The sequence below is a fragment of the Callorhinus ursinus genome, unplaced genomic scaffold (genome assembly GCF_003265705.2).
Source record: "Callorhinus ursinus isolate GAN/ISIS: 27379988/994484 unplaced genomic scaffold, GSC_fseal_2.0 scaffold11, whole genome shotgun sequence".
Taxonomy (NCBI): Eukaryota; Metazoa; Chordata; class Mammalia; order Carnivora; family Otariidae; genus Callorhinus; species Callorhinus ursinus.
The window spans coordinates 46,917,931-46,938,649 of NW_027397073.1; the positions used below are offsets into that span (position 1 = coordinate 46,917,931).

The window sequence follows — 20,719 nt, forward strand, 5'->3', positions numbered from 1 at the left end:
GTCAGTGGATTCGCGGTCCCTTTCTAATGAATCTAGGAAGTGCTAATGAATAATCAGCACTAATAAATCACTTTCAGTTAGAATAACACCAGGAAGCCAGAAGGGAGAACCACCCATTTAGTGTAGCTGGTGCCAAGGCAGGTAAAATGAAGGCTCTTCATGCAGACTCAGTGTCTGAGTGGTGATCGCCTGATGAAGTTTTCACCGGGAAGTCAAATGTTTTCAGAAAACACCTGACTTAAGGTCGTGCAATTCAATGTCTGAGTCAGCATAGCAACCCTAATGCCCACCAGCCAGCCTCTGTTGAATGCCCTCTGTGATGGGGAACTTGTTACCTCCCCAGGAGAATATTCCACAGTTGCATAGGTATGGTTGTTAGAAACCATGCCCGCAGGCCTGCAGTGTGAGGAGCACTGGGTTGAAGGGAGTGTGGCTCCATTTCAGAGGGGGGAGGGCAGGGAGCAATGAGGATACCATAGAGGATTACTATGTCCAAATTTCAGAATTATTATTTTTCTTCTGAGGGGCAAATACCATGGAGAAGACACAAAAATGCTTATATAATCTTCTTCGTTAAGAAGAGTGGTGCTGGGTAATAATAGTGGTCTAGTACATGGCTCATTATTTTGTAGACAAAACCAGAAGCAAGTCCTCCTTCCTATCTGTTAGCTTGTCATGCAAAGCTCTAATTATAGGATGTATGGCCATCTCAGCTCCCCTCCTAGATAGTCTTTGCCCTCAAGGAATTGATAATCATAACTGAGACTTGGTTGGTAGCAGACTGTACGTGGGAAACCAAAGGGAAATAGAGGTTCATTAATTCGGTCTGTTAGTTATTTACTATTTTATGAATATTGTGTGTCTCCCCAATAGGACTGCATATTCCTTCAGGGCAGGAATTACTTTTTCTGCCTGATTGTGTGTCCAACATTGAGCACACACAGTACCTTGCCAGTATGTGCGTAATGATTATCTGCAGAAAACTGTGTTGTAGGTAGCACACTGAACACATGCGGAAGAATTAGTATGATTAACAATGCCCATCAAGCCATTGGTTTAATGCTAACAAAACATCATCATTTAAAGAGTACACTGCCTTTATTTAACCCCATAAGTTATAACCCCTTAACACATGTACAATTTTTGTGTTTTTAAAGTGCTTTAAAAGATATTTTTTTTAACAGGTGGAAGACAACGTTCTTTAAAAGACATTTCATTTTTAGTGGGAAAGGAGATTACCAAAAGCGTGTAACAATTTGTTCATCATCTTCAAGAAATGGGATTTCTATATAAAATACACATGGAGCACTGAGTGCCAAGATGATGAGTTATGTGTGGTCAGAATTCAAAATGCGACTTGCTAGCAACCCGGTCTAGAGGGTGTCTTAAGTCAAGAATGATCCTGCAGGGAGAGAGGGAGGTGTGTTGGGGAACTGGGCTCTTGGAGGTGACTTCCCTTGCTGTGTGATGGGTTTGAGTTAGTGGTCAGGACAGCCATTCAGACTGACAGTGCCCTGGGTGTCCACAGCTTCTGTGACAGGGATGGGAACGTGGTTGACTCGAATGTTCTTCAGACAGCCAAAAAATGATTTCCACACCGGGAGCTTCAGTGTCTTCAAACCAGCTTCAAGAGAAAAGGAGAGGCATTCAGTGGATAATTCATACTGTCAAGTGAATGTACCCAGTTTAAAAAATAGTCTTCTTCGAGCTCAAGGGACAGAGGGTCTCGGGCTACCCGATCACCTCCTCCTTTGAGCTGGCCCCCCACACCCCGGCCTGCTGTGATAAATCAGCAACAAGGCTACTCTTCAAGTTCTTCGAAGGAGCCAATTCCACAGCCCAAATCAATAAATAATAACTCTGAACTCTTGTGCTTTTTATGGGTCATGGAAGACCCATAAAATTAACAAATCATTTGGAGGAACGTAAAAGAAGGAAGAATGACAAGGCTCCTTCCAGGCAAAATTCCAGAACCTGCATGATCCTCCCATTCTGATCCCCTAAAGCTTAATAACTCACCAGTAAAACAAAACACCTGGAGAGGAGAGATCAGTTTCTCGGCCCCTCTCCTGATTCTTTGCTGGTATCAGGCTTCTAGGTTAATGCAGCCTCTTAAGAGGGGCTTATAAATGATAGGCTTGGGACAGAAGAAGCAGCAGTAAGATGGCCTGGGCTATACAATGTGCCCATTGCTAGCAATTGGGTTTTCCCATGTGTTGGAGCAAAAGGCCTCTCTGTCTCCATCATCCAGCCAACCGCTGCCTAGCTAATCACCCATGGGCAGGGGCACTGGGTTTGGTGGGTTAAGATGGACATGTTAAGAGCTGACGTGGGGCAACACACAGGTGTAGAAGAAGCCAAGACAAGTTACCTGGGACACCTCCAATGTGTAGTGGCTCAGGAGCGCTGCCAGGCGGGAAGGGGAGCTGTCCAGCTGTGTAGCTATTCTCTGCGTCCAGCTCCAGGTGTAGAATGTGTTGTTTCATGGTGACTGGGGGAAAAGGAAGCCCGTCAGGTCAGTCCCCCAAGGAGAGCCCTGCCCAATGGTTAACGTCTATACTAGGGTGTCACCACGGGCTTCCGCTCAACTCATTCCCACGAGAGCGCTGTTGGCAGGAATTCGGTCAACCTAGACTCAAATTCAACTGATTTCTCAACACCAAGTGGTATTTAGGTGTTCCACATACATTACAGAACTTAATCCTTAAAATGAATCTGTGAGGAAGATATGATTACTCTTCTTTCCCAGAGAATACACTATGACTCTCAAGCACTGAGGAGCCTGACGAGACAGCTTGGTTATAAGTTGAATGAGTTGGGAATTCCGACCCTCTGCTCCAGAGGCCATGTTTATTTCATGCGATCTTAGCTTCTTTCCAGGGAGATGCTGACTTCTAAAAACTGAGTCGCTTTTGACCCTCCACATAAAATTCCTCCAATATTAACAATTGTAACTAATTGCCATGGATTTAGCATTCCAATTAGACAGGGAGAGACTAGCTTTTTTATAAAAGGTATTTTAGCCAATGTGGTTTAATGTATCTCCAAACTACCGTGCCCAGGTTATTCATCAAACAGCAGATTCGGTTTGGGAGGCTATGCCTGTTTTCCCGCCCAGTGGTGTATCTACATCGCTCGCTGTAATATTAAGTGGTGGTTGAAAAAAATAGCCCAACAATGAACTTGAACAATTAAGAGCAAATACTTACTGGGCACTTACTACATATTGGAACCTGCTGTGCACTTTACATACATTATCCCATTTGATTTTCACCCTGGGAGGTGGATGCTACTTTCACCTCCATTGTGCGGAGAAGGAAACTGAAGATAAAGAGCAATTAAGTGGCTTTTGCCCAAGGTCATTTAGGTAAGGGCTGGAACTGAGATTTGACCTTTGTTCTTCTTGATTTCAGAGCCAAAATCTAAATCATAATGTTGTACTGCCTTGAAAACAAATAGAGCTTATCAGTTTTCTGAGCTAAGAAAGAAAGAGAGAGAGAAAGAAAAGGAAAGAAAAGAAAAGAAAAATTCTCTGTAGGTGATGGAGGACGGGCGGCAGCAACCCCGAATGGCATCGATACAGCTGGGGCTGACCATGGACATGTGCTCACCATTGTTAACCCGCGGGGGCTGAGTCTGGTCAGACACTAATGGATTGAGGAGCTGAGGCTGCCTTTGGGACATTCAAGTCCAGAAGGAAAGGGAGACTGTTTCAGGGTGTGAACAACAGGTCACCGGACATCATACCTGTCACGGAGTGCCACCGTCCGTCACACAGAGATCGCTTTGGTGTGACCGATGTCAAGATCCCACCTGCCTCACTGTCCACAGAGGCCGTGACCTGGAACACACATGCATTTTCCCTTCAGAAGGGCTGGTAGAGCCAACTTCCCTGGCTTCTTCCCTTCCCAAGCCCTGTCACCGCGCCAGCCCCGAAGCACTTTAGACATAAGCCCCCTCCCATACTAGGTGATCATACGGGGGCCAGTGTTTGCAAGAATCTCTCGGCTGCATCCCTCCTAGGCAAGCAAGCTGCAAACCCAGGGCCCAGCCTGAAGTTGCTGCCAAAGGCCATGTCCTCCCAATGCAAACCCCTCCTCTGTCAGGCTCTACTCAAAGGGCACTGATTAGCATTGAAGATCCTCCTCAGCTATTAATACGTGACGGTGGCTCTGTTTAGAAGGATGTGAAATTTGGAAGGCAAAAATGCTGGCTGAGGCGTACACCCTGCTGCAAGGCCCAGACAATTATAATAATTCCATGAATGCATGCCTTCACAGGGTTCTTGTTCAAGGAATTTAGCAAGCTCATGGATGGCATTTGACTGGGCACGCAGCAGGGGTCAGGCACTCATGCTAGGGTGTAGAATTCTGCATTCCCACTCTGGGCCAGGGCCAAGGGCTGAAGCAAGGTGAGCGAATGCGAGGACTAAAATAAGCGAGTTGGTAACTAATTTGCATTTAATTTGCATGTAGCTAGCCAGTGCGGCCAATTCTCTGGCAGTTTTCCAGCTAAACAATGTCACAGCCGTTATGAAGGTTATCAGGTCTCGATTTTTGTGTGCATGATTATTTCCTCTCCAGAAGCCCTCCCGGAGCCCCTCCCCTCCCCTGAAAAGCCAGCCTTCTCTCAAGGCCGGCAAGCCGCTCCTGCCTCTAGCCTATCTGAGGCCTTCTTAAAGGCTGCATCTCAAATACAAAGAGTTCTAGGAGTTTGGGCTATTTTATCTTCTTCTGGGAGTTTTCCTCTCACCGTTAATAAGCTGTGGAAGGGTAGAGGTAAAGGAAAACTGCATATTATGGCTAAATAGAAAAACAAAAGCCCAGAATGGAGCCACTTAAGGCAAGTCACCAAACCAGTGCGGAAGACCTAACCTAAGTAACGTCTCAACCTCCCCCAGAAATGTAGTCTTAATAGATCAGTCAGGAATTTTCTGAACAGCACCCACGACATTGTAATCTGTCACATGGGCCTTCTCCAGCACCAACCCCCCAACCCACCCCAAAAGTTAGGTGAGGTAATCTACCTACTAAGACCCCCCCTGCCCTTCCCCTAATGGAATGTGACCTTGCCTGGAAGAATCCTTTCTTTTCCTTTTCTAATGACTTCCCGCCCCACCCTCATTCCTATAAAACCCTTCTATTTTGTACAACTCAGAGCCCTCCTCTACTTGCTAGATGGGATGCTGCCTGATTCCTGACTAGATTAACGTCAATGAGATCTTCAAATTTACTCAGTTGAATTTTTGCTCCTTAACATTATCACGATTTGCTCTTTGCCTTAAGACCTTCCTGGAAGGATTTGGTTTTTAAAAGAGGTTTTGAAAAGGAAAGAGACAGGACCCCAGTGGTGAGAGTAGGGTATTGGACCAGGCCCATGAGGGATGGGCAGGAGGCCGCAGAAGCCTACACTAAAAGAGGATTCCATGCCAAGCCAAAGGAAGCCTGGGGAGCAGACCAAGGGGCCAGCCTGGCTGCAGAGGCCAGAGATGCTGGTGGGTGGTATAGGGACAATAAGGGAAATCTGAAACTGACTCAGTGGACACCAAGCCATGGGCATAGAGCTGGTGTAGACAGCTGTTGGGCATAGAGCTGGTGTAGACAGCTGTTGGGCATAGACCTGGCGTAGACAGCTGCTGGGCAAAGACCTGGTGTAGACAGCTGCTGGGCAAAGACCTGGTATAGACAGCTGCTGGGCAAAGACCTGGTGTAGACAGCTGTTGGGCATAGACCTGGTATAGACAGCTGTTGGGCATAGACCTGGCGTAGACAGCTGCTGGGCAAAGACCTGGTGTAGACAGCTGTCGAGAACATCTACCCCACAACTCCAGGAACCGCCCTTATGAATAAAAGTAGAGATGTGACGAGGGTGAAGGGGAAGAGAGAAAAATGAACATTTATTGAGTATACCACAGTTTCTATTCTCTTGACAAAAGCCCTAAGATATAAGCATTATGATCCACATTTTAAAGATAAAGAAAATGAGTCTGAAGTAGGTTAAGTAGCTTCCCTAGGGCCATATAACTAAGTGGTGCAGGTAGAATTCAGCCCGCCTTGTTTGAGTTTTCCCAGTTTTAAAAAGATGATGAACAGGAAACATGATGACGAACTGACTTGCTTAAGGAAAACACTAAGTCAGCCCTGAAATCAGGTCTCTTTAAACAAGATGGGATCCCACTCTCACAACGCCCCCTGCTGTGGTCTCCAGAAATGAAGGTGGTTCTAACGGAAACCCACAGACCCTGTCATCACACGGTACACACCTTTCCGGCCTCCATATAAACACATAAGTGCCTCCCTGGCTGACTCCCGACGTGTATTAGGATGCCAGTGAGGCTTCTTGGGCGAATGCTGAAGACCAGCTTAAATTTGGGCCCCAACAGCACAGAGTTAGCTTTCAAAAGAAAAAAAAATTAGAACATCATAATTCAAGAAAAAGGACCGAGTTCTTCAGACTCTAAGACATAAACTCTTCCAAACTGCCCCTTACCTAGGATGACATGACCTCCTTCCTGGGAGAAATAAATGCCTTTCTCCAAAGAGCCATCCACGCAGGGGGACACACCAACGCTCACAGAAGGGGTGTCCAGGGGTTTCAGATCCAGCTGAAAGTTCCTCAGGCATCCCACAAAGCTGTTTTGGGGGAGGCTCTGCAACCAAGCGGAAGAGAAAGCAAACTTCATTAAGTCACACCTCCCAGACACACAGGGGCAGCCAAGGTTAAGGGCAGGGCAGTTGTCTGCAAAAGCAGGCAGGTAGGGGGATTCAACCATCCTGCCCGAGGCAGGTGGGCCTGACGGTTGTATTTGGCTCCCTGCCCACACTGCCAAGAAAAACCTGCATACCAGATGTCCGGTGGGTGGCTGAAGTTTGAGGGGGCCACCAAACCAAGCGGTGTGTGTGCAGAGGGCAGGGGCGGCGGAGGCTGCTGGCCAGTGCTGGTCGGGGACCTGACCCTGGTCTGCACAGACAGGGCTGTAACGGGAAATTTCTGCCTTACAGTGTACATAGCTCACCGTCTCTTTGCAGGTACAAACCACTTCTGAAGTTTTCATGAGCCTATGTGATTGCTTAATGCAGGGCAGCTGACTGAAAAAGAGGCCAAAACATTCCAAAAATAATAAAGTGTAAAAAAGCTTCCTACATTGTTGGGCTCGGTGCACCACCAACAAATCACGAATGCCGTGGAGTTAAAATAAGACCCAATGCCCAGCCTCGGGCGCATGCGCAGAGCACCTCCAGGCGGCCTGGAACAACGACCCAAGGATGCACCTCAGGATTCTGTGATCCCTGAAATTATATACCGATGTTCTCTGTATGTGCATTTTTCTGGGAAGCAAGACTGTAACTTTTAAGAAACTTTCAAAAAAAAAATGAAAGAATCACTGAATAAAATCCTTAAACTCCCTTCCAGAATAAATGCTTTTAGGACCCTGGAATCCTACACAACAGACACAGTATATGATAATTTTAAGACATGGTGACATTAGAGATGCATATTATCGAAATAAACTACCAACTTGACTCAGCGATGAAATTTTTAGTTTCTTAAGATTTACCATCTAATACAATGAAGAGCCAGTATCCAAAACCGAGTTCAGACTGTCCAGGGAAGGTCATCACCTAACACTGGATCCCTAATGGCAGACTGCAGATTTTGGTATTCAGAGGCAGACGCTGATTGGATGTTGCCTGCCCTCTGAGAGGATATGGAAGAGAGTAGTCCATGGTTTGCACAAGAGGGGGGGAATGCGGCAAAAAGAAGCTTGGTTTGTAAGAGTGATAAACATGGAGTACTATGGGTTGTCCCGTATATTACGATGCTGAGTGTGACTTACTCAGGTCAAAAGAATACCCATATTGTGCTCTTGAATAGCTACCTCATCCTATGATTTCTCTGAGAGGGAAATAGGTACAGAGGTTACAGAAAAGCAAACATTAACATTGAGGATTCTCTTTGGCAATTAATGTTATCTATTATATAAGTATTATACCTTATATCACATAGATATTACACAATATTATATAATATTCATTACATATAATATGTATGTATTATTATGTACAGTATTAATATATACTGATTATATATAACTATATTATATATTATAAATATATGTATATTATATGTATAATATAAAATAAAGCCAAACAATACTTTCTGACTTGCTGGGGCTTCGGCCCAAACCCCAGTGCAAAACTCAGGTGGGCCAGGCTGAGCCTCTGCCCAGGCTGAGACATAGCGGCCGAGGCTAGATCAGCCTGACCGCCTAGAATCCAAGTTGGCTGAAATTTCCTCTTCTAATTATGTCCGTTTCCAGGCCCAGATTTGAGTCTTGGCCCTTCCTCCCTCACTGCAAGCAAACATCACAGCAGGACGGGCCAGCAGCCCCGAGGAAAGGGGCAAGAGGGGCTGAGCATGGGGCAGCACATTCTGGCGAGGGCGGTCCTAGGACTGAACTGTCGACAGGACCCTCTTCCTTCACTGTGTGGGAGCGAAAGGCAAATCAGGGAGAAGACAGACAGCTGCGTGTGGTGCCCCATGTAAGGCAGGTGTGGTGGGGGCTCTGCTGGCATCGGAGTGGGGAGGAGGGACAGGGCACTCATGGAGCCCAGGCTCGGAGCCATGGCCACATCAAAACCTTTGCACTTTCCTAAGTTTGGTTCTTGAGATAATCTTATTTCAGACACCAAATAACATTAAAACACATATTCACTTATTAAGTTAGTCCTTTTCCACTTCCCTTTCTAACTTTCTGATTAGGACAAGGAACGCACTCTAGTTTTGCATTAATATGTCTTAACTGCCACTTATAATTACATAATATAGCGATCACTTGTCAAACTCTTTTTTTTTTCCAAATGGAGTATAACCACACTATCTGACCAGACTTTAATGACACTGTTTTGTTTACATATATTTATATTTATGGTTACCTACTCTTTATGGTAAAAAATACTGGGTTTCCATTTATGGGGAGACAAAAACATCCTTTAAAAATAAACTTAAATTTGGGCGCCTGGGTGGTTCAGATGGTTAAGCGTCTGCCTTCAGCTCAGGTCATGATCCCAGGGTCCTGGGATCGAGTCCCGCATCAGGCTCCCTGCTCCTTGGGAGCCTGCTTCTCCCTTTCTCTCTCTCTCTCATGAATAAATAAATAAAATCTTTAAAAAAAATAAAAAAATAAACTTAAATTTGGGGCGCCTGAGTGGCTCAGCTGATTAAGTGTCCCACTGTTGACTTTGGCTAGGTTGTGACCTCAGGGTTGTGAGATCAAGCCCTGCCTCTGGCTCTGCGCTGGGTGTGGAGCCTGCTGAAGATCCTCTCTTTGCCCCTCTCCCCCCAACAAGCACATCAAAAACAAAACAAAACAACCCAACAAAACAAAACAAAAAAACAACAACAAAACTTAGTGAGTTGACCAAGAGCAAGCTATTAAGTAATTTTTTTACCTGTGTTTGGCAAAGATGATGAAGGTGACACAAATTGCTAAAGTTTGGAAAACATTATCTTAAACAGAAGTCTCCATCTACAACCTAAAACCTACGTTTCTGCATTCCCTGGAAGAGAAACTAACAGATTCCTATCTATAAAGACATGGAGAAGCCTTAGATTCATTCCTCCAGGCCTGTGTGTCAAGCTGAACCTTAAAGGTGAAGGGTTGGGGGGGTGCCTGGGTGGCTCATTGGGTTAAGCATCTGCCTTCCCAGGGTTCTGGGATCGAGCCCCACATCAGGCTCCCTGCTTAGCAGTGAGCCTGCTTTTCCCCCTCCATCTCCTCTGCCTGCCCCCCCTCCCCTGCTTGTGCTCTCTCTCTTGCTATCTCTCTCTCTGTGTCAAATACATAAATAAAATCTTTAAAAAAAAAAAGTGAAGGGTTAGGAATGGGGATTATTTCTGTGGGCTTTGGGACATTAATTAGGTATTTTAAAAAATTATTTACAGTATTTTGAGATTCTTGAATATCTTGTATCTTATATAATTATAATGATTATATATTAAAATGTTTTTAATTGAGATATAATTGACACATAACATTATTTTCAGGTATACAACATAGTGATTCTCTCTCTCTCTCTCTCTATACATATATATATATATATTTATGTATATGTATATAGTGGTATGATTACCACAATAAGTCTAGTTAACATCCATTGCTACACATAGTTACAAATCTTTTTCTTCTTGTGATAAGAACTTTTATGATTTACTATCTTAGCAACTTTCAAATATGTAATACAGTATTATTAACTATGGTCACCATGTTGTACATTATATCCCCAGGACTTAATTATTTTATAACTGAAGTTTGTACCTTTTGACCACCTTCATAATTATATCATAAGGTGAATTATTTTTATTTATGGTTTTAAAACATAACTATTTTTTTTGCACCAAATGCTCACCATGCTAAGTGTACTCACCATCACCAAAGTTATTACAATATTATTGACCATAAACCTGCTGTACTTTTCATACCCATGACTTATTTATTATATAACTGGAAGTATGATCTCTTAATCCCTTTCTCCTATTTGGCCTATCCCCAACTCCCCTTCTGCCAACCACCAGTTTGTTCTCTGTATTTATGAGTCTATTTCTTTTTTGTTTGTTCACGTTTTGTTTTTTAGATTCTACATATAAGTGAAATCATATGGTATTTGTCTGATTTATTTCATTTGGCAAGATAGCCTCTAGGTCCAGCTCTGTTGTTATGAATGGCAAGACTTCATTCTTTTTTATGGCTAATATTCCAGTGTGTGTGTGTGTGTGTGTGTGTGTGTATGTATCACATCTTCTTTATCCATTCATCTATCTGTGGACACTTGCATTGCTTTCATATCTTGGCTATTGTGAATAATGCTACAATAAATGTAGGGTTGTATATTTCTTTTTGAATTAGAGTCTTTCTTCATTTTCTTTGGGTAAATACTCATCAGTAGAATTTCTGGATTGTACAGAATTCCTATTCTTAATGTTCTGAGGAAACCTCCATACTGTTTTCCAGAGTGGTTGCACCAGTTTGCATTCCCACCAACAGTGCAGGAGGGTTCCCTTTACCCCACGTCCTCACCAACACTCGTTATTTCTTGTCTTTTTGATAACAGCCATTCTGACAGGGGTGAGGTGATATCTCATTGTGCTTTAGATTTGCATTTGTCTCATGATTAGTGATGCTGAGCATCTTTTCATGTGTTGATGAAGCATAACTATTTACCTTTGGCTTCCCTGAGGGAGACGATCCCAGGTAAACTGGTGCTCTGAGGCTGATGGTGGAATTTCCAGGCAAACTTCCCTCCTGGGCCCTCAGACCATCCACAACCAAGTGCCCCTTCTCTCCATCTTGCCCAAACACCACCTTAAGAGTAAAAAAAATATATTAATCATGTTTTACCTCTGACAATTGGTGATGTATTTTATTACTGGTCACAGGACATTTTTTAAAACAATGTTTTTCTGTTTCTTCAAGGAGCTTTAAAAAATCAGAAATTTTTCTCCCTAGTATTATCATCATCATCACCATTTTGTGAGATTATGTTAGATACTAAACAGAGTAAGCTAGAAAAGTGAGCTTTATAAGAAGGATTCCTTAGTGTGCCTGGGTGGCTCAGTCGGTTGAGCGTCGGACTGTGGGTTTCGGCTCAGGTCATGATCTCAGGGTCCTGGGATCGAGCCCCACTTTGGGCTCCATGCTCAGTGCGGAGTCTGCTTGTCCCTTTCCCTCCCCCTCTCCTCCTTCCCCCCTCATGTTCTCTCTCTTATAAATGGATAAAACCTTAAAAAAATAAAAAATAAAAGTCCTTCGGCAGGGCTCCTGGAGCAAGGAGCCATGGCTACTTCTTTACTAACAAGGGAGGACACATTTTCACCGCTTTGCTAAAAGGCAAGATCCCTGGGCTCTAGGGTGGACTCCGCCATCTCACGGCTATGAGACTGTTCACTAATGCCTCCCCAACTTATATTGCCAGCTGTGACCTCTGGCCTTTACTATCTAGAATGGTGGGCTTGAATGTCTGACAGGCCACTCCACCCTAGGAGGTTCACAGCAGAACCCTGGCTCTTCCCCAGCTCTAAATTGCTCCTTCCCTGGCCACACGCCCCTTCTCCTCATTTTCTGCGTCTCAGTAGCAGTCCCTCTGGCGTCCCGATGGCTGGTCCCAAACCACAGGACTTGATACGGACCCCTCTTTCTCTCACTCTCTACATGTGACCCCTCAGCGAGCCCTCTCAGTTTTCGGAGCACATGCTAGACAGTTTACTTCTGTCCATGTTCCCCACCGCCTCTTGAGGCGAAGGCAGCGGCATCCACCTGGCCGCTCTTACCCCCATTTCATCTCTTCAGCTAAAGACAGCTTTGAAAATATCCATCTGTTCATGCAATGCTCCTTATTTAGTTGAAGATTCTTCCGAAGCTTCAGAGACACTCAGAATAAAATCCGAGTCCTCACCTTGGCTTCAATGCTCCCATGATCTGGGCCCTGCCTGCCCCTTGAATCCCAGCTCTTCTCCTTTCTTATACTGTATCTCTTGCAATCTGGGATGCCTTCAGGCAAGATCTGGAAAGCTAGGGATGTGGGTCTTTAATTAAGCTTGTGTTATGCAGAAGGCATTCCCGGCTCAGAGAGGGACCCCGGAGACCTGGACAGTGTCTTGACCGGGAGAAATGGTCCAGGCAGCGGGGGTGGGAGGGGAAGGGGACAGAGCCCAGGGAGGCATGGCGGGGGCTGAAGAAGCAGTGAATAGAGCCCATCTTGGCACCGAGACATCACGCCCGACCTCCTTGCCCGGTGTGCGGAGCAATCTCCGCTGCCAAAGCGCTGGGGTGCTCGGTGCCTCTGAGCACACAAGCTCGGCCAGTGGTGGGCTCCGTGGCAGGCAGGAGGCTGCGACCCCTCTCCAGGTTAGTCCGGGGGGACTCTGCGGCAGTGGCGGCTTCTCACGCAGCCCCGGCTCTCACCGTGTGCCACTGCCCGTCGTTGCACTTCTCTTTGCTTTTGAGTCTCAGCTTCTTCCCTCCTGCCCCCAAGGCAAAGACGAGCCGTCCCTTGGAGAGATACAGCGCCATGTAGGAGTTCTGAGAGCCCGAGTAGAACACAAGGCCTCTGGAGGAAGCCGTCCGCACGTCCACAGCAAACCGTGACCTGTCAGGAAAAGAAAGCAACAGGCAAAGAAGGAAAATAGAGGTTTTTAGTGTTTTTAGTGTTTTTCTGAGTCCCTGAAGCCGGAAGAGAGGGTGAGGCGCAGACACCCCAACCCCCGTCATTCAAATGAATAAACTAAGGCATGTACTGATTAAATGACCCATCTCTTTGGGAATTTTTAAAAGCTATTAGAGTCCAGCTATTAAAAGTTGTGCATATGATTTTCTTACACTGTTGGGGAATAATGAGGAAGCTCTACGGCAAACCTAGCTGCTGGTATAAGGGCTGGCACATGGCACGAAAAAAGGTGCCTTACTGTTTAAAAAACATCCACATTTTAAAAAATCATGGCAAAGTATATACATAACATAAATTTTGCCATTTTAACCCTTTAAAAGTGTATAGTAGGGTTGAGTACACTCACATTGCTGTGCATCCAGTCTCCAGAACTCTTTCCACCTTGCAAAACAGAAATTCTGTACGCATCAAACAACACCTCTGCATTCCCTGTGCCCCAGCCCCCCCCCCGTGTCCACCATTTTCCTTCCTGTCTCTCTGAATTTGATTACTCTAGGTCCCGCATATAAGTGCAGTTATATAGTATTCGCCTGTCCATGACTAATGGCTTGTTTCACTTAGCAGCCTGTATCTTTTTAACCCAGTGAATATGCATTCTATTTTGTACACACGCAAGGAGAGGAAAGTTGCAAGGGGAAGTGTGTGCGGGCGGGGTGCGAATGGAATAACAAGGATTTGATTTAAGCAACAGGTAAGCATTTTCTTTCTGCAAGACATAGGCAGAGGCAGAAAAGTACAGATCTACCTTCTCCCACCCGCTTTTATGTTTCTTGGACCTTAACTAAGACCCCACTGATGATGGAACAGGAATTAAGCGAGCACCATGCAGGGAAAGAAGAAAAGGAAAGTTAATACTCCTTTGCATGGTGGTTACATATCATATGCACATCTGGCTGAACAAGATTTACTTTGCATGAGAATTTACATTCACTCCTTTACCCACCCACCCGTGCATCCAACAAATATTTAATGAGTGTGTAGCATGCGTAAGGCACTGTGGTGAGCCCTGGGAATGCAGCGATGGGTGTTTCACTCTCGAGCTGTTTCTGGTGCACACGTGCACTGACAAGGATCCCTAAAAGGACAGCGTGCAAAGGTGGTGGGGGGTCCAGGTATCAGCAGGCTGTCATCACCCCCTCCTTGGGTGACAGAGGCAGAACCTAGGTCTCTCCTGTTTAAAGCTGCATCCCCAGGGGGTGCCTCATACACAGCAGGCACTCGACAAATAGTTGAGTTGAATTAAGTAGTTAATTGAATAGTTGAATTAAATGGTAAATGGAAAACTTGGAGGCAGAATCAGGAAATGAAAGAGAAAATGGCACTGTTACTTCTCTTTGCTTTTTAATATCGTGAGGCTGAGCAAACACCGAGAAAGTTGAATCTTTTAGATTAGGGAGTTTCCTTGAGGGTGATGTTCTTCAAAACAAAAGGGAAATCTATATATGTTAAATTAAACCAACCAGATGGTGACACCGCTCAATATTTCTCTTGGTGTAGCTGTGTGCGGAGGTTTGGAGAATGAGGGTTAGCCAATTTAAGGAGGATATTCGAACTTGCTACAGAATTAAAGTACTTTACATATGTGGGCTTGGTTATCAGGCTTGACATTTGCTTTCCAGAGTTATTTCTTAAAGCAGCTTTCTTTCATAAAAGGCTAACTGACTAACACCCAAAAAAGACGCCAGTAGATTCAAATCCCAGCATATGATACAGCAGCTCAGACTCTTCATTGCTGCTGGATGGGAGAATAAGGCAGAGAGTGAAGTGGCATTTTTATACATTCACCAAAACGATAAAATAGTGGTGCAGCATTTTAAAGGAGAGGCAACAAATTGCTAGAATATAAATTAGAATGAGAACAACGGAATAGCCCATATTCTGGACTTGCCTCATCCTGAAAATATACTCTTGATGGCTACAGTATTTGAGACTTCAATAATTTAAAAATTATATCGACTAGTGATTGCTTTTTACCACTTCCCCGTTAAAACGTTCCTTTTCCCATTTATTATGTATACATTAGTGCTGCAAGGGAAGGTGCTGGGGTTGAATCATCAGAAGAAGCCAGAGAACTCACCATACTGAGTGTGCTCTGAGAGGAGATGCAAGACAGGAAGGGGCTTTGCAGGGTGGGGGGAGGGCAGCGCTGGTGGGGGAGCGCCAGAGCCCAGGCAGGAGGGCGGGGAGGCTGGGCAGCATCTGCACAGAGACTTGATCTTGACCAAGAGCACGGTGATGGGGAGTGGGCCTTCCTCCCGAGAGGTAGCCCCAGGAAGGGCAAATAACTGAGGGGGACCTCACTTCTCAGTCTCCGTTGGCAAATCAGGGATCCCCAGCCTTTCTGTGGCGCAAATGGAGATGGGGGGCTGCTGGCATAGGGTTCTCCTTCTGAACGCCACCCTTCCCTTTTCCTGCCTTCACATCTGCCTGTGAATCGTGCACTTGGCTCATTGAGTGGGCCTCCCAGGGCCAGCTCCTTGCAAGCTACTGCATCCCTCCCCCTGCAGGGAAAGCATTATCAGCTCCATTTAACTGATGAGAAAACTGAGGTTCAAAGAGATGTAGCAACTTGTGAAAACACTGATGATGCCAAGTTCATAGAGAGAAAGCTGAGGCTTAAAAAAGTTAAACAACAGCCTGTGGTATCCATCGACTTGCTACTCCAAACCCCTTTTGAGTGAACTGGCTGCAGGGACACCATGGGTGGCAGCCCCCAGCCCCCGTGCCCTCAGATCTGCAATGGCATATGGGTGACTCCCAGCCAAGGACTGAGCTCAACAGCAAAACTAGAGCCAGGCCATTGATGCCCAACACTGGACTCTTCTAAGGGGTGACCTTTGCTTGCGGCGGCCCCATCATTCACAGGTGCTGGGCCCCTGTCTCCACGGAAGGCTCTTCCCACCAGCCCCTGCTGCCTCCACCTTTATCTCCCACAGGAACAACACATCTCTTGCAACATCTAATCCTATCTTCACGTCTGCATCCCAGAAGACCGATCTGGCAAATGGCCTGAGGTCACAGAGCCAGCAAGTGGCTGAGTGAGGATTGAAAGCTTGGTCTTAAAGCCAGGCCATTCTGACCCTGGGAAATTCTGCTTCTGTACATAAATCATAAAGGAATTTTGGCACCTTGTTATTTATGTCTCCAAATCACATGAAAATGACAAGCCTTGTTTTCCTACCTTTTTTCTGACATAATTAATATCTCTGTTCACTCCCTCCTCCCCAGAAGAGAGGCAACTTGTTAGCACAAGAAGTCCAAAAGTGCTCTCTAAAAATGATCTATCTGGCACTGAGTCTACTTACAAGAATTATTTTTCTCTGACTATAGAATGTAGAGAAGAAAGGTGATTTATCATAGAAATAAATAGCAGCTTTGAAAGGAAGTATCAGTCGTATTTTTAGAACGCCGTCAATTCTCCACCAGAGCCCAGCGGATTGTTTCAGCCTCTGAGCAGCGCACGTGTGCCTTCCGGCAGCGGGGACGGAGCACGCTTGGGGCAGTCACGCACCATGTCCTGTGCAGGCCAGCACCTCTCTCCACAAAAGTGGTGTTGCCACTTCATTAGTGACAGGTGTGTGGTGTCCTGCCGGCTGGCCTGCTCTGGGATACAATTGTGGAGTCAGGTTCTGAGTCGGTGTGGGGGCAGGAATATTCAAAATACCTGGGTTTCACCAACTCCTGGGGAATCGTGAATAGCAAGTGGCTGGTGGGCCTGTCCCCAAACCTGAGGGCTCCATGACTGGCCTGGGCCCGGGGAGGTGGTAGGCAAGACTGAGCCTCTCGCCACATGTCCATGCTCCGTGGAAAGGCCACTGGCGTGTCCTGCAATGGCTGCAAGGCAGAGAAGCACAAACTTAGGACAGCTCATTATCAGAGAAAAGAGTAAAGAATACTTATCTTGCTAAGAGCCTTGCTCAGTTTTTACTTCGATCCTAGGAGATTAATTCAATAGAGATGAATTCATCCTTGGGGAGGATGCATGTTCTTCCCATCTGACACAAGTCTGGTCTCTTTCCTGACAGCTGCCGCACCTGGGATCAGTGGGTACCCAGAGCCCCTCCCCACCATGGAGCTGTGGAATAATCATAGTGTCTCTTGGGAGAGCCAGCATTGGGCCCGCAGCCTGAGCCTGCACAGCCAGTCCCCAGGCCACGCAGCCGCCAACACGCCACCTCTCCTGGAGCCATTCACTCGGGTTTCTGCAGCAGGGCAGTGCAAAAACAGACAGCAGGAACCAGAAGGGGTGTGTGCGGCAGGGCGGGTATGTGTGTGTGTTGGAGGGGAACCCCGGCCTGTCTCCACTTTAATTAGAATTGATCCATACACAGAAGTGTGTCCTGAGCTTAGACGATGTGTTGAACTTTTGAACAGAACAAAGTTTTAATGCTGAAAAACAACTGTGATAAATATCAAGTAGGACTAGCAAAATTGTTGTTAGAAACTGAGACTCTCCAGCCATTCCTCCCTTTTTCTTGGCTAGGAAGAACCCAGATTTTGATCCCATGTCCACAACTCCCACAAGACCAGAGCTCAGCTGGGATCTCTATTTGTCGAAGGGACGAGCAGGGATTCACTGTGCCAGGGATTGGATGAGAGAGGAACATGTGACCTCCCTCTTGGCCAATGAACCTGGAGGGGACATGGTGGTGGAGCGGGGGGGCCTCTGAGAAATAATATCTTTACTAATAAAGCCGAGCTGATCCGTGGCTCTGGTGCTGGGCATTGTCCCGTCAGTATATGAAGCTCCAAACTACGCAGGGTGGAGCTGAGGTGAGCTGAGACCAGCCAGGCCTTAAGCCTACCTGTCCTCAAGCTGTCTGTTATGTGACTTTATAGATCCTCTTATTGTTTAAGTCATTTTACACTTGGAGCTAATAGCTAAAGGATCCCCAACAGATTTAAATTCCTTCAAGATCAGGTTTTCCTCCCAGGCCCAATTCCTGGACAGGGTGCTCAGAATGGAAACCTGATACCAGTTATTTAAAACATTCTGTGCTTACACATTGCTGAGTGGAGATGAGCAATCATGGCCACCAGAAAGTTAGATGAATTGCTTAAAACCACTTCAAATCCAGTCAAACCTGGAGGCTAGTGGAGCTTCCTGCCTGGGGCTCGCAAGAGTGGGTCCTCACTCCCTCCCTGAAAGATTCTTCTTTGTGTATCAAGAGCAGTAACATCAAGATGAGCAGATTTCATAAATAACTTTTGTCACCACCTCTTCCTTCTCATAATGGCCCCCACGTGTTCTGGAGCATCCAGGCCCTACATCCTGGCCACGGTGGACACCCACCTACCTCCCTTGCCTCTTCCCCGAGTTTAGCTTCCATGTCCTCCTTTATCTCTGTGACACGATTGCCACTCCTTCCTTTTCAGCCCTAGTCCCACTGCCCTGAAAGGCTCTGACTCTCTTGCCTGGACTTTGTAGTACTTCGCCAGCTTGACTCCTTGTCTCTAGAACTTTCCCTCACCAAACCATCCCACAGGCTCCTGCCAGTTTATTTAAACATGGCTTAAAGCAGGCCTTTCAATGGCTTCGTGCTGCCTATAGAAAAATGTCAAAATTATGTCAGGCCATCCTCTGCCTGATGTGGCTCAAACGTGGAATTCTGAGTTGACCTTGTCACTCCCCACCCTTTCTCCACTCAATTTCCCCTGTTCACCAAGCTTTCCAAGCCAAAGAAGCCACAGGACGTAGTCTGAAGAGAACATTTGAGATCTACAGCCCTAAGTCTGAATTCTGAGTCTACCATTTACTGACTGGGTGCTCTTGGGCTAGTTGGTTTTGTTTTTTTTGTTTTTGTTTTTGTTTTAGCCTCCCTGAGACTCAGTTCCCTACCTATAGAGTTGGTAGTTTATTCTGCTCTCAGAGGGGTGTGGTGAGAACTGAAAGAGAGAGAGACTGCAAACTACTGAAGATCAGAGAGAATGCATGGAATGGGTCTTGTACCTGAGGTGCACCCACATCCCGCCTCTGGGCTTTGGGCTTCTGCTCACGTAGCAGCGACACTCACTTGTCTAAATCCAACCCATCCTCCAGGCCCAGCTCGTGTGTCACCTCCTGATCTCTGGGGCAGGAAAACTCCTGCCACCCCAGGCCTGTTGCATGTTTCGTGCCTTTCACTTAGGTTATTAGGGTATATAATGATCACAGCTATGCTTACCATGTGCCAGGCACTTTGCTACGTGTTTTGTGTTTATTACCTCATTTAACTCTCACACCACCACTACAAGATATTACTTTATATATCCTCATTATGTTGCAGGAAATAGACCCACAGAGACGTTATATAATCACTCAAGGTCACACACCTAGTAAGCCTGATGCAAACCCAGTAAGTCTTACCCCAAAGTCTAGTCCTTAACCACAAAGCTTTGTGGCTTGTTTGCTTTCTTTCTGTCAGTGAGCTTTTGGAGGCAGAATTAATGTCTTATTCTACCTAATCTGGGGGCTTGCACAGAACAGGGGCACAATTAAATACAGTGTGTTCATGGCGGCTCCCACAGGGATAACTCTAGCCCCTGCGCCCGCCATCCGCCAAGGCCCACTCAGTGACATCTGACAGGCCCCCGCCAGCTTTCTCCCTGTAGATGTCCTGCGGGCACCTGTCACTCAATATAAAACACACTCCACTCAGTCTCTTCCTCTAAATACTTGTCCTTCTCCTATCTCCATGAACGGCACCTCCATCCATCCAATAACCTGGACCAGATGCTTCGGAATTGTATTAACTCCTGCCTCTCCCTTACACCCACCGTCAATCATTATCTGGGTCCCGTACATTCTATCTTCTAAATAGCTTTGAATCCATTTCCTTCTCTCCATCTCTACCATCGCTGTGTTAATTTAGTCTCTCCGTAACTTTCAGCCTTCTGATGAAAAAAGTGAATTCATGTGATTTCATTCCTGATGGAGCCATCCTAAAGATGTTCTCCTAACAGTAAAATGACTACCCTCTATGAACTATACTTCTTCTTAATAGCATAGAACGTTTCTGATTATGTGCTATCTATTCAACTCCTCCAAATCACTGTGCCGCAGGGAAAATATTGGCAGGCAAGTGGCATGGGGTTGATGGTGAGCGAAAAGTGTGCTGAACAGAAGTGCGTTGCTTTTAAGAGGCACAGGCTGTGGGAGGAGGCTGTCGGGTTTTGAATTCCAACTCCACCTTCTATCTGTGGGAGCTTGGGCCAATTGCTGACCTTTCTACACTGCAGCATCTTGTTCTGGAACATGTGGCTGGTCATATACTCACTTGCTACTATTACTTTAGTATGGTGACATGAAAGTACAGAAGGATAGTAATACTACTTCCTTCACAAGGTTACTTGCAGATTTAGTAAGAAAAGCCACTTGGCCAGCACATAGGTAGGTGCTCAGCCTTACCCATTAATCGTTTTAATTGTAACCTCCAGATATGGGGAGGTCAGACTGTTGACCTCGGGCACAGCAAGGAATTCTTTTAAGTCCTAACCCTGTGTCCAATTCATTACGA

The 20,719-nt window shown here is 45.9% G+C and overlaps 1 protein-coding gene across 1 annotated transcript in view; it reads right to left on the reverse strand.

The window, feature by feature from the left end:
- Nucleotides 1-1,044: 1,044 nt before the first annotated feature.
- Nucleotides 1,045-20,719, reverse strand: part of LAMA3 (laminin subunit alpha 3) — a 263,227-nt gene continuing 243,552 nt past the window's right edge. The window contains exons 65-72 of the mRNA XM_073897993.1: nucleotides 16,888-17,057; nucleotides 12,962-13,145; nucleotides 11,222-11,362; nucleotides 6,490-6,649; nucleotides 6,263-6,393; nucleotides 3,748-3,841; nucleotides 2,372-2,491; nucleotides 1,045-1,624 (exon numbers count right to left, since the gene is read on the reverse strand). Of these exons, the coding sequence (XP_073754094.1) occupies nucleotides 1,479-1,624; nucleotides 2,372-2,491; nucleotides 3,748-3,841; nucleotides 6,263-6,393; nucleotides 6,490-6,649; nucleotides 11,222-11,362; nucleotides 12,962-13,145; nucleotides 16,888-17,057 (1,146 nt within the window). The 3' untranslated portion in view covers nucleotides 1,045-1,478. The remainder of the gene's footprint in view (nucleotides 1,625-2,371; nucleotides 2,492-3,747; nucleotides 3,842-6,262; nucleotides 6,394-6,489; nucleotides 6,650-11,221; nucleotides 11,363-12,961; nucleotides 13,146-16,887; nucleotides 17,058-20,719) is intronic.